The sequence below is a fragment of the Callithrix jacchus genome, chromosome 7 (assembly GCF_049354715.1).
Source record: "Callithrix jacchus isolate 240 chromosome 7, calJac240_pri, whole genome shotgun sequence".
NCBI classification, from domain to species: domain Eukaryota; kingdom Metazoa; phylum Chordata; class Mammalia; order Primates; family Cebidae; genus Callithrix; species Callithrix jacchus.
This window is the reverse complement of record NC_133508.1, coordinates 55248348-55262582: the sequence shown is the minus strand read 5'-3', so window position 1 is coordinate 55262582 and position 14235 is coordinate 55248348. Positions and strand designations below refer to the sequence as shown.

Below are 14235 nucleotides of genomic sequence, written 5' to 3'. Positions count from 1 at the left end.
CATCTCTACTAAAAATACAAAAAATTAGCCGGGCATGGTGGCACGCGCCTGTAGTCCCAGCTATTCAGGAGGATGAAGCTGGAGAATCGACCGAATCCGGGAGGCAGACGTTGCAGTGAGCTGAGATTATGCCGCTGCACTCCAGCCTGGACGACAGAGACTCCGGCTCAAATAAAAAAGAGGAACTTCCTTTCTCTTCCCTCCCCTCCTTTCTCTCTTTCATCTCCCCCTTCCATCCTTTCCCTCCTTCTTTCAGATGGGCTTCCTGCTGACCACGTGGGCTTCTGGGAAGGGCAGCGAACTTGGGGCTCAAGACATGGACTTGAGTCCCAGCTCTGTCAGCAGCTCCATGGTGACTTGGGACAAGCCCCTTTTCCTCTAGGGGCCTCTTTCATCTGTCTCCATGGAACTCAATAACGGGTCAGGCACAGTGGATGCTGGACTCCCTGGAAGGCTGCCCCTGCTGTGAAGGTCTAGGATTCTGCCTCCAGGAGGAGTGGGGGTTCTCAGCATGGGGAGATGGGGAGCAACAGGGGCACATGTATGCCTGGGCCAGTCTGATGGGTAAACTGGATCAGACCAAGGCAGATGGGGACAGAGTCAGCCCTAACCAACCACTCCCTCTCCAGGCACAGTGAAGACCCCTGCAGCTGGACCAGCCCCGGAGCCGGCTGGTCCGGCAGATGGGAAGGAGCTGGGCGCTCCAGGGGTACTCACCGTGGGCGCTGGTTTTCCTCCAGACACAATGCAGACCAGCGTGAAGTTCTGGGCTTGGTAGCGGCTGAAGGGGGCTGGCGTGTCAGCGGCCACCACTTCAATGGAGGTGGGAGGAGCTGCCCCGAAAGGAAGCACAGGAAGACAAGGGCTTAACCGGGAGAGTCAGGAGGAGTCACTGATGACTTAAAATGGGCCAGGTCCATGCTGGGTGCTGGGGGTGGAGGAAGGCAGATGTTCCAGAACTCCAGGGGGTGCCATTGGCAACCACTACGGTGAGGAAGGTGAGGTAGGGGATATAGACAAGAGCCCTTCCCCACTAGAGGTTCTAGTGCAGAAGACTTACGCAGGAATCAAGGGCTGGAACAGATCAAAGTGTGAAGTACCTCAGACCCCTGGAGGTATCACAGTGCATTGAGGGGACTCTGCCCGAGCCTGGGAGTTCCAGGCAGACACTGCTGAGGCACCCACGTTGCTCTGTGATCTGAGATAACAAGAGTGGGTGGGAGACAGCATGGCAGGTAGAAGGAGCTTGAGTTTTTAACACCTTGAGTTTTCACAAGCCCTGAGATTCCCAGCCTCTCAAGTAGCTGGGACCACATGTGTGTGCCACCATGCCTGGCTTATTTTTGTGCCAAGGCCTGGCAGTAGGTTGGCCAGGAGAGAGCAGGGCAGGCCAGGGGGAATATGGTGCCCAGCAGGGCTGGGAAGATGGGCAGGGCACAGAGAATGTGGTGTGCTGTCGGGGGGATTATGACTTGAAGTGGTATGCTGGAGCAGGTTGTGACATTTTCAGGAATTCTGTGAACCAGTAGTTAACTGTTTGCAACTTGAGACAGGTCACACTGAGTGTCTTCACATTCCAAAAGCCAGCAACAGCTACATTTTCAGGCTTCCCCCGCCACCCTTCCTCTGCCCTAGCCCCCAGAGGGCTGATTTATCTTTAAAGCACAGGTTACAGGATTTTCTTCTTTATTCTGAGAGCAATGGGGAGGTACTGAAGGTTTTCAGTGAGAGCAGTGACATAATCTTACTTGCATTTGGAAGAAACTGAAAACAGCGGGAATTTTGGCTAGGGAGGGGATACCATGCACTCGAATGGGGGCAGCTGGACAACTATTTGGAGCCAGGAGCCTTCCCTCCCTTCCTTTCTGGAAGCTGGCTTATTTTGGTTAGCCACCCCTCCCATCCTCCCTCCCTCCCTTCTCTCCTCACCCACTGCCCCTGGCTGGTTTGTCAAAGTGCTTGCTCCCAGACTCTATGGGACATCGCAGGGGGCAGGCACTGGGCCATCAGGCACATTTGGGTCTGAGTCTCAGCTTGGCCACCACCACTGCCACGTCCTTTTCCAAGTCACCAAAACTGTGAGCTTCAGTTCCCCTATTTGCTAAACGGAAATAATATTAATACTTGGCACACATTTTTGCAGGACAAAATCAGCTAATGCATATGAAAGGGCTTAGCATATGGTAGGAATTTGCTATTATTGTGATTTCTGCTGTTGTTTCCCTAACCTCCCCATAATCAGCAGGACAGAAGCCAGACTCTTAGAGCCTCCCTTGGGAAAAGCTGTCAATTCTGACTTACCCAGCCTTGGGCCATGCGCAGTGAGGGAAGCAGAGAAAACAAAGAGGTATGGGCCTTTCCTTCCTGCAGGGGGTGTTCACTCCGGCTACGTTTAATTAAATTCGACAAATATTTCCTGACACCTACTAGGTGCCGGGCATAATGCCAGGTGCTGCCAGGAGGTGCCCAAGGATGAAACAGGTAAACACTGAGAAGTTCACAGTCAGGTGGGGGCGACAGACACACAGGCAACTCTATTTCAAGGCCCAGTGAAATGAAGTCAGGTGTGAGTCATTCATTCATTCAGGCAGCCTCCCCATGCTGCCAGCAAGAGAAGCGGAGCACACGGAAAACAATGGGAGAACAATAGATGGAGAATTGTAATTAAGCGTAAGATCACATAAAACAGATGGTAAGCCGGATAGGAATTCCGAGAAGGGGAAAATACACCAGAACACGTCAATTACCTAGAAGTTGCAGATTCTGCAATCTTACTTTTCCAAAACTCAACCTAAAACCTGGATCCCATGCAAGAACCCACAATGGCTAACACTTAGGAATCAGGACCTGTTCTGAATTCTTAACACCTGAATTATTTTCCATCTTCACCATCAGTCTAGGAGCTGGGTTTCTTTATTCCCATTTTACAGATGGGGAAACTGAAGAGGTGAAGCAACTTGCTCAGGCTCACGGTGCCAGCATGAGGAAGAGTCAGGATTTGAACCCAGTCTGACCCCAGAGTCCAGACTCTGACAGGAAGCTGGGCCCCACCTCAACCTTTGGGAAGAAAAAGGGAGCTTGTGTCTATTGGTGCCTTCAGATTAAGTACACATTTGAGCCACCGGGAATGCACTTACCCTCCACAGATGCCTTATGATCCAGTTTCATCAGAAATTCATGCTGTGGGTGGTTCTAGTTACTCAGTTGCCCCAAAGATCAGTGACCTCTGCAGTTAGAGTTTAGCAGAAAACTCTGATGACGCCTGATGGCATGTGTGCAGGTATCAGGACATGCTCCAAGATTCCTAGAGGCTCAGAACCAGGGAGGCGGCTCCTTTAAAATCACTCATTCATTCTTTCTTACCTTCACTGAACAAACAGGGATCAGACACCTAGAACCTTCCTGAGGGGGTTGCTTTTTTTTTTTTTTTTTTGGAGCGAAGTGGCACAATCATGGCTCACAACAGCCTTGACCTCCTGGGCTTATGATCAATTGTCCTGCCTCAGTCTCTCAAGTAGCTGGGACCACAGGTGTATGCCACTATGTCTGTTGTTGTTGTTATATGTTCTGTAGAGCTAGGATCTCGCTATGTTGTCCAAGCTGGTCTTGAATTCCTGGCCTCAAGCGATCCTCCCATCTCAGCCTCCCAAAATGCTGGGATTACAGCTGTGAGCCACTGTGTTGGCTTTTTAGAGGCTTGCTTTGAGGAATAAATGTGATTGTACATATGAGGTATCTGCAATGCAGCGTAGCAATTTTAATTATTTGTATTGCTATAAACAAGAGAGGTAGCATAGTACAATGGCTGAGGGTGTGGGCTCTGGACCAGGTTAGCCAGATTTCAAAGATCAGCTGTGCCACTTACTGGCTGTGTGACCTTGGGCAAGTTACTTAACCTCTCTGAGTCTGGTTTCCTTAACTGCAAAATGGAATTATGAGGTACTTGTGAAGATTCAATAATCTAGTACCTGCAAAGTGTTTTGAAAGTGTCCCCAATATATATCAGCTGCGCTTATTGCCAGGTGAGTTAATAACATTCTTATTTGAGCTTCCTTGCTAAGGACTGCGAGAATAAAACATGGTCGCACCTTTGGAGCATTCACGGTTTAGTGAGGAGACCAGAAAATGCCTGAAAGATTTGGGACTGTCCCATTCAGCAGCCACTCACCCCATGCCGCTGGGGAGAACCTGAAATGTGGTTTGTTCAAGTTCACATGTGCCATGAGTGTAAGTGTATGGTACACCGAATTCTGAGGTCTTAATTTTTTAAGAAGAGTGTAAGATAAAGTGATTTCATGTTGACATGATAACATTTTGGATAGATTGAGTTTAAACATGTATTATTAGAATTAATTTCACCTTTTCTTTTTTAAACTTAATGTGGTTGTTAGAAAACTTACAGTGACATATGCGGTTTAAGTGAATTTTCTGTTGGTCAGCTCCGGTCTAGACTTTCCATTTTACAAGTAAGCAAACTGAGATCAGAGACAGGCACAGATTTGGCTACAATCATACCCTTAGTCAAGGGCAGAGCTTGGAATGGCCCCTAGCCTTCCAAATTGTGGCTAGGGTTCTTTGCACAGCATGGTGCTTACACACACACACACACACACACACACACACACACACACATTCTGGAGATCTGCACCCACCCACACAGACCCTGATTGGAGCTATGCTCCCATCTCTCGTTATATTTCTAAGCAGGTGTTAGCAATATGTACAAAATCAAGCTCGTAAGACAATAACAGACTTCAGTTGTATGGACGGTGGCATAGAGGAGCTGTTAATATCGGAGCGGACAGCCCAGGCTTCCCACACCCTCCCCTTCAATATACTCTCCATCAGTGAGTCCTAGGAAAATGACACTCTGCCTCTCACCACCTGTCTCTGAGCTGAGGGCTCTGAGTGCTGGCAGTCAGGAAGCCATCTCCATCCGGGAGGCCCGGGCTGCTGACAGACACTTCCCCCTGCACGTCTCCCTTAGCATCTCCCTCTTCTTTCTCTTCCCCTTCTCTTGTTTAAGTACGGCATTCCTGTCCACATAGCTCACTAAAAGCCAGCTGCAGAGCCTCAGAGTCAACAGCCTTCCTTCACTTAGGCTTCCCTAATACATTCCTATTCTCCACCCCCACCGCATTCCCATCCCCACCCCATCTTTACCCACACCCCACTCTCTTCTCCATCCCCATACCCACCTCATCCACCATCTCTGTTCCCATCCTCCCCCATTCCTACCCTCATCCTCATCCCCACCCACTTCCCCATTTCATCCACATCCCCATCCCTATCTCTACCCCCACCCCCCCTCCTCCATCCCCATCCCCACTCCCATTCCCACCTCATCCACCATCTCTATTTCCATCCCACCCCCATTCCTACCCTCATCCTCATCCCCACCCACTTCCCCATTTCATCCCCATCTTCATCTCCTTCCTTATCTTTATCCCCATTTCCATCTCCATCTTCTCCTCCATCTTTATCACCATCCCCAGCCCCATCTTCATCTCTGTCCTTATATCTACCCCCATCCCCATCTCCCTCTCCGTCTCCTCCCCATCCATCCCCATTCTCACCCCATCTCCATCTCTTCCATCCATCCTCATCCTCACCCCAACCCCATCCCCATCTCCATCTCCTCCACATCCATCCCCATCCTCACCCCACCCCCATCCCTATCTCCATCTCCTCCCCATCCAGCGCATCCTCACCCCATCTCCATCTCCTCCCACATCCATCCCCATCCTCACCTCCACCCCCATCTCCATCTCTTCCCTATCCATCCCCATTCTCACCCCACCCCATCTCCAACTCCATCTCCTCCCACATCCATCCCCATCCTCACCCCCATCCCCATCTCCATCTCCTCCCCCATCCATCCCCATCCTTACTCCACCCCATCCCCATCTCCATCTCCTCCCCCATGCATTCCCATCCCCACCCCATCTCCATCTTCATCTCCTCCCACTTCCATCCTCATCCTCACCCCATCTCCATCTCCATATTCTCCCACTTCCATCCCCATCCTTACCCCACCCCATCCTCATCTCCATCTCCTCCCCCATCCACCACAATCCCACCCCATCTCCATCTCCATCTCCATCTCCTCCCACTTCCATCCCCATCCTCCACCCATCTCCATCTCCTCCCACATCCATCCCCATCCTCACCCCCACCCCATCTCCATCTTCTCCCCCATCCATTTCCCATCCCCACCACATCATTTCCATCTCCTCCCCCAACTTTATCCCCATCCTCACTCCCATTCCCATCTCAATCTCCTCCCCCATCTCAATCTCAATCTCCTTCTCTATTCTTATCTCTATCCCATGCCTATCCCATCCCATCCCATCCCATCCCATCCCATCCCATCCCATCCCATCCCAACCCATCCCATCCAGATGCCCTTCCTCATCCTCATCTCCATTCCCATTTCTATCCCCACCTCCACTCCATCTCCATTCTCCTCTCTGCTTCCTTCGTCACATTCAGCTCCATTTCCATCCCCTCCCCATCCTCGATCTCCATCCCCTATTCTCTCCTCATTTCTGTCTTCATCTCATGACTGACTTCAACTCCATCTTCTCTCCCATCTCTAACCCCACTGCCATTTATTCTATTCCTGTCCCCATACTTATCTCTACCCCATCTTCCTGCCACCTCCAACTCAATTCTCATTTCTGTTTCCTTCCCATTCCCAATTCCAGTGCCATCCCCATACTCACTGCCATTTCCATCCCTGTTCTAGTCTCTGGCCAAGGTCAAAAGCCAGCAGCTTTTTATGTGCCCTATGCCAGGGATAGATCCCATGCCCCAGAACATGTTCAATCAAAGGCAGAAGACCAGCTGTGAACACAGGTATCAAGTCTACATGACTTCCAGGACAAGTATAAGCCCACGTACAAAGTCAGGTCACAGCATGAGCCATGTAAGGTTTGGCCACCTGCCTGGGTACCACTGTATTCCCAGGAGATCCAGGTGGCAAAGAATCATCAGCGAGAGCCCTGGCTCACCAGTTTCCCTCCCACTCGTCTGCTGTCACCTTTAGACAATAATGTCCAGTTCTCCCACCTTCAGTGCCTCATTTCTCTGGCCTTCGAGGCTGTTTTCTGAAATGCCTGTGACAGTGCAATGCTCTCTGGGGTGTGGGGGTGTGGGAGAGGAAACACACCCATCGCACGCGTCAGCACCATTCATCCGAAACGGCCCTGCTAAGGTGAAGAGACACCAAGGAGGCACATTTTGCTTGGGTAAGAATAAACAGTAGTCGTAGCTGTAGTAGTAATAGTAAGAATCTAGACATGGGCAGAGCTTCATAATTCACAAACCACTTCCAGACACACTTTTCCACTTGCATTACATCAGACCTGGGCGGCAGGAAAGGCCAACCCTATTCTGTAAGTCTACCACGATGACCAACCCAGGGCACCACCATAAAACTCCCCTGAATCCACCGATCCCTGACCCCACCCCCAACCAAGCCAGTGGACTTCCTAGTTTATTTTTACTTCGCGTTAAAAGGAGAGCATTGCTGCTAGAAGTTTCCATGAGTAATCGTGTCTCATATTAGGAAAGGTAAGGTGGCTTCCCATCTGACACAGCTGCTTGTCACAGCCATCCTCCATCACTCCTGCTGCATGGCCACCAAGGGAGGCAGGAGTTGAAGTTATTTTAGACTCCACAGTTAACGTCGACACGGGGAGGTAATGGTCAGATGATTGGTTTTATGGAATTAACTCTGAAATATCGCCTGTCTTTATCTTGAAAGCAGAACTTCATTTCGGTCATCGTAACTCACTTTGGAGACAAGGCGGCAGCTCCACTTTGCTCCGTAAATCATCCCATGGCCTTTGAAATTCGGGAACACAAACCTGATCTGATATAAATCCCAGAATTGTTGGGAAGGAAAATCCGCCCCACGCCCGTGTCTGTGAGTACTGGAGTTAGATTCTCTTCCATGAGGCCCACTCCGACTTCTCCCAGAGTACTGGCTCCACCAGAATCAGACCAAGGTTCTAGCCCAGGCTCTGCTCCCAGCACCCCAGAGAACTTTGGGCAAATCAGTTGATGCCTCCGATCGTCGGTCTTCCCATCTATAAAATGAATTCAATAAGACATATCCCGCCAGCCTCTCAGCTTCTAGGGTTTCTGAGAGGAGAAGCAAATGGAGAAATGAACATAAAGCTCTGTAAGGACAACAAGGTGCTGAGCAAACAGGAAAGCATCGATTATATTATCTCTCCAGTGACCCTCGCCCCCTCTCTTGGCTGAGAACAATGCATAGGGGAATTTCCTTCCCTCCCAGGAGTAATCATTGTCTCGAGGAAGGGATCCTCTCTCCAGCTCCTGGGGTACCGTTCTGTAAAGGTGCTTAGCACACTCCTGATGCCAGTGTCATTCATCATGGGGTGGTAATCAATTAGGTTTGGGGGAGGGCTGGGGGAGGGGAGAGACAAGTTCAAAATTATATTGTTTGCAAAAAATCCATTCTTTCCTCTCAGCATGCCCGCTCTATTGACTGCCTTCCCTTTCAATCAGCTTGTAGTCATTACACCATATTTCACAAAAGAAGAAAACCACCCTCTTAATATAAAAGTGTCCATGAATATAAATGTCCCTCCATGTTCCCTATTTTAATTTGTCTTTTTTTTCCTTTGGTTCCACACATCTTAGTTTCTTCTCCATCATCTCCACTAACCTCTCTCTCCGCTCCTTCAAGAACCTGCTCAAAAGAGCACCTCCTCCAGGAAGCCCTCTCTGCTTTAGCAATGCTGAGTTGCCTGTGGTTCCCTCTTCACCTTGCTCACCTCCTCTGTACCTTGCACATACTGGGTGGCCTTCTGCTGATTAACTCCACTTTATCCTTTAGGGCTGGCCTCAGATGTTGCCTCCTCTAGGCAGCCTTCCCGGGTTTTCCCAGAGCCTGTCCTTTGGGTGCCTGGAGCACCCTGTGCTTGCCATACTCCTTTTGGCTTGTAATTCTGTTCTGTATCGACGTCTAGAGTGTGTGTTCCCTGGAAGTTGGAGCTTTGTCTTTCTTCCACCTAACCTCAGAGCTAGTGCCACCCAGCCACACAATAGGGGTTCAGTTCCATTTCTGTTTGTTTCCTTCATTACTCCCAGCACAGGCAAGCATATAGCCCATCTGTGGAAGAACGTTCCAGAAGACCCTGCAGTGCTGTGGACCTTGCTCCCTACCCCAGCCTTACCTTAACCTATGCTCACCCCTGCATTACCATGCGGCAAACACATGGAGACCTTTTGCTCTCTGTGTCTCTGAGCCCTCTCAGCTCTTTCCAGCCCTGGGGCCTCTGCACCTGCAGCCTCCCCTGCCTGGAGTCCTTCTCACAGCTTTTTAGCCTGGCTGAGGCCTGTCAGGAATTCCAAGTCCCAGCTCAAATGTCACCCCTCAATCTAAGCTAAGCTCTCTTTGATTTTGGGCCCCAGCATTTTGTATATTTTCTTTATAGAGCACCTCACAGTGTATAATCATTTCATATATTGGTTCACACACTTCTCTTTTCCTCCGACGCCCTCACTAGAATGTAAGCACCACGAGGGCAGAAACACTTCTGAACTACTGCCGCATCCAAGGGCCCCGCACACCAGGATTTGCTCAATAAATATTTTCCAAGTGAATCAGTGAATGAGTTGGGGGGAAGGACTCAGGCATCCTGCCTCCAATCCCTGCCCAAGTTAGAAAGGCTGAGATCTCCAGCCACACCCTAAGCCCCTCTCGCCCAGCAGAGACCCAAAGAGACAGATCCCACCAGTGGGAGGGGGTCCCAGGCAAGAAAAAGAGAGAGGAGTAAAAAGCACAACTCTTTGGTTTATGGAAAAATTAAATATTGAACTGAGTAGTAACAGCAGCCAAGGGAAAAAAAAAAAAACAAACACAAAAAGCCCCCAAATGGAGCTTTATAAATGCTGCGTCTGTGTGTAAATGGGCTGCAACGGTCCCTTTTATGTGGCAGCTGCTGAGCTGAATCTAACCTCCCCCACCCCGGTCCGCCCCAAGCTTGAAAGTGGCCATGGGAGCTCCGGGGCTTGATGCAGTAGCGAGGAGTGGGGGGCCCCGGGTCCAGGTCATTGCTGGAATCTGAGATTGGGCCGTTCTGAGTGGAGTGAGGTCATGAAGAATCCCGTGGGCTGTGGGCGTCATCCACCCACTGCGCTGCCTCCGCTCTGCAGGGAGCTGGCTGGAAGCGCCTGCTCACCTGCCTTGCCCCTCCCTCGCCAGCTGTTGTGTGGTAGAAGATAAAATTAACAGCCCCAACTGGAGGCTTTGGCTGGCTGCTCTGGGGGAGCAGGGGATGCTGCAGGCGGGGAGGGCAGCCTCCTAGGCGGTGAATCAGTGAAGCTGGGCGGAGCACACCTAACTGAGGCTACTGCTGGTGGAGAAATAAAATGCTGCACCCCTGTAAAGAAGGGGGGAGGGCAGTCGGGCCGCAGGTTTTGTGTTGGATCTGGATTGGTATTCCAGCACTATCTTTGAGACTAGCCCTTTAACCTGGCGATTCTCCAAGTGTGTTCCCTGGACCACCAGCATCCGAATCACCTGGGACATGGTGGGGTCCAGCAGTCACCACCCTGAGTTTTAACAAGCCCTGAGATTCTAATACAAGTTCGAGTATGTGGATCGCTGCCTTGATCTATGTAAGCTTCAGTCAGTGCCTCTCTAAATTAGGTATCATAAGAAACCCTTGATGTGCCATTATGTGAACTGAGGGCTTGGTTCTAGTAGGCACTCAGTAAACAGGAGTGAAGATGATTACTGATCGAGAAGGAAAGGCTTAGGGAAATTGGAGAAGCTTAGCCAGTACCCCGCCCTCAGCAGAGGGGCACAGGGGAGAACCCTCTGGAACCTCCCTGGTCCTGTAGGTTGATTGGGTCGAAGGACTTTAAATCCCCAAAGCTCCACTGCCTGCATCCGGTGCAACTCTCTACTCATGCCTTGTTTGGCTGCTCATCCTGGTCTCCAGTTTTCTGACTGGGGCCTCCAGGCCCATGCAGACCCTCTCTGCCCTGGAGTTTTGCTAGCTGGAGGCAGCTTGTCCCGCAGCCTGTGGGTGGCCGCTGCCTGCGACTGCTCTTCCACAGCGCTGCAGTTTATGTGGCAATAGAGAGAATGTGGTTAGGCCCCCACAGGTGCCGCGTCTGCAGAGACGAAATCTATGGGGTGTAACATGAATCCGTTTTAAACAGCAGCAATGCTAGCCAATTTGGGGAATGTTTTCAATATATCTGAGAGGTGAGTATTACACACATGGGCAATTTCACCAGGTACCCTACTTGCAGTTTTATGAGAGAAACCTCTGGAAGCCCACGGAAGCTTGGGGAGGCAGGGAGGGAGGCACGTTCCAGAAGTGGCCAGTTACAGAGCACTAGCGCCTTATAAGCTACTCTTTGTCCTCCCTGCAAAGAGCGGTGGGCTGGGCTTGGAGGCTCTGGGAAGACCCCTCCCCATCTTCCCCCAGAGTGCAAAACCTCTGTCCCTTTCAGGAGAACTGTGTCGCTTCAAACACCAGCCTTGGCTTTCTGAGGCTTAGAACAGAGCTTAACCCTGGACTTGCAGGGCCTAGGAAGCCTGACTCCGAGGTCACAGCCCTTCTACTTAGAAGCGGTGTGTCCTTGAGTCCATTGCTGGCTTTCTGGGCCCCACCATAGAATGAGGATGGCATGGGTGGCTGTCTCATGCCAGGGTGCTTGTGGGGAAGGAAGCACTGGCACTTAGCAGATCAATTCTAGTTGTTACAGCTTTTTTAGTTTATTATTGTGTGTGGGAAAAATATATCAACTAAGATTCTGTTTCAGCTTTGCGGTGGACTTTCTCTGTGACTTAGCTGTCAATTTCCCCTCCTTGCATGTCGGTTTCCTCATCCAGACAGTTAGAGGTGCAGAACAGGATGTCGAAGGGCCCACTTGTCTTATAAATTTGGCCGTGGTAAGGAGGGCTCGTGTGTTTCCACAGCTCAGTCCCCTGGGACACCCCCCGCCTCTGGACCACCCCTAGTACCACTCCTGCCCATCTCCCTGCAGAGACCCTACCCCACCGCACTCTCGGCCTGGCTCAGAGCCTTCCATCAGTCGAGAGATTTCCAGGGGGCACTGTGGCCGCCATCTCTCCTGTCCTATCAGCATTTTAGGATTGATTTCCTGAGTCAGAGAGCAAGTAAATCATCCTTGCTGCTTGCTCCTTGTAAAGCAGTTTCCAGGGGAGATGAGGTGGGTGGGTGGGAGGAGCTGTCGAGAAGGGCATTCTGTGGGAGGGGGATTTTGTTTTGTGGGAGGGGGGATGCATTGTTTTTTCTCCTTGACATTGTACTCAGCAAATTCCCAAACCTACCAAAAAGTTCAAGTAACTGTGCAATGAACATTCATGCACCCATCACTCAGGTTCTGCAGTGAACATTGAACTCCATTTGCTTGATTGAATATCTCTTGGATTGTGTCTTTGTAAAGAGCTGGGTGAGGCCTCATTCCCGAAGGAATGCAACTTCTGGCCAGGGTGGCAGGGCTGGATTGAGGGTGAGAGTGTCTCAGAGACCCAGCGCCTGAGGCCTCTTCCCCTGGCCTTGACATGACCCAGGTGTTGGGACCTCAAAGGCGCTTTTTTTGTTCCCTAGGAAATACCCTCTCCACCTTCACCCCTGCTTTCTGCCCACAGGCTGCTGCAGGGGGTTCCCCTGGCCTGTCTCTCTCCACCAGCCTGCTAGGCCCAGCTCCATGCCACCCCCTCCATGAAGCCTTCCTGATGCCCTTCTCTGGAGGAGACTTTCCCTCCTGGGAACTCCCTCATCTCAGCTTGCACCCTAGTCCTCCCCCATTATCCCTGTTTTTCTTCTACTGGAATTCCGGAAACCTGTGCCTTTCTCTGTCTCACCCATCATTTATGGACTCCCTGAGGGCTGACACTGGACTTTACGTCCGAAGCAGAGAGGCCAAGCTCTGGGGTCTTGGGCAAGTTGCTTTTTCTCTCTGAGCCTTGGTTTCCTCTTCTGTAAAATGGGAATAACAAGAATGACCAGCTCGGCAGCTATTGTGAGAATTAAACCAAAGAAAGCTCTTAAACAAACAACTTAGTACAATGCCTGGCGCACAGTGAGCACTCAATCAGTGCTAGATTTTGCTCGGAAAATTATTGTGATTATTGCTCCTAGGGAATGAGTGAAGTCTTCCCACCTCAGAGTTTGTTTTCAAACCCAGATTGCCCGGCTTGGGAGCTTCCCTGCAGCACATGGGCTTCTCATGTGCAGATGGGGAAACTGAGTCCAGGGATTCACTGCAATTTGGCAGCAGAGTCAGGGCTGCTGAGTTTCAGGCCAGGTCAACTTGCAGTATGACCTTGGCCTCAGTCTCCCCTTCTGTACCTAAGGCAGTGGGATCACCTGTGTGGCCCTAAGAGTGTCTGTGGGTAGCCTCCCTCCAGGGGCAGCTGTGGCCTCCCCACACTACCCTAATTCCTGCTCTCCCAGCTCCTGATACAGCTCTGTTAACACGTGTAACTTCCACTTCCTGCCTGCCCCTTAAATCACTGGGCCTGAGGCACTGCAGTTTCAACAGCCACATATCATTAGTAATTAAGGGGCCTATCCCAGGGAGGGGCAGTTTACCTTCTGCCAGAGCCACTAAATCCAGCTCCCAGGGGTGGAGAGGATAAAGCATCGCACTGACCTCACACTTGTCAAGGTTTAACGATGCACCTGCAGGCCTGCTCTGTCAGGGCCTGGGAGGCTGGAGCCGATCGGACTCTGAAACAAGAGGGGAACCCTGGTACGTGAGACACAGAAGGTCCAGGGAATTGGTAAGGGTCTCAGGGGCCTTCAGACACCTGCCTAGATAATTTCAGAAGCAGATGAATCTCTTCAGTTGCCTCAGGAGGGCTCAGCGGGCCATCTCATGAGTGGCCGTAGAGAAACTCCCAAGCCAGGCAATCTGGGTTTGAAAACAAACCCTGCCACTTACTCACTGTGTGACGTTGGGCAAGTTACTTAACCTCTCTGGCCCTCAATTTCTTCATTGATTAAAATAAGAAAAATAGAAGTACCCATCTCCTAAGGATTATAAGGATTCAATGAATTGATATATTTAAGTGCCTGGCGCAACATTTGGTACCTTGTAACTGAAAAATTCACTGCTATTAGATTATATCCGGGCTGCCCTATATTTAAATGAATTTCTAATTTGTGTAGCCGCCTTGAGGGAGATAGGATTCTCTCAGTGCTTCCTCCACAG

At 50.7% G+C, this 14235-nt stretch overlaps 1 protein-coding gene across 2 annotated transcripts in view; it reads right to left on the bottom strand.

The window, feature by feature from the left end:
• Window positions 1-14235, bottom strand: part of IGSF21 (immunoglobin superfamily member 21) — a 270471-nt gene that overhangs the window by 15820 nt on the left and 240416 nt on the right. For both annotated transcript variants that reach the window (XM_002750355.7, XM_035307930.3), the window contains exon 5: window positions 718-833. In XM_002750355.7, coding sequence (XP_002750401.4) covers window positions 718-833 — 116 coding nt within the window. The remainder of the gene's footprint in view (window positions 1-717; window positions 834-14235) is intronic.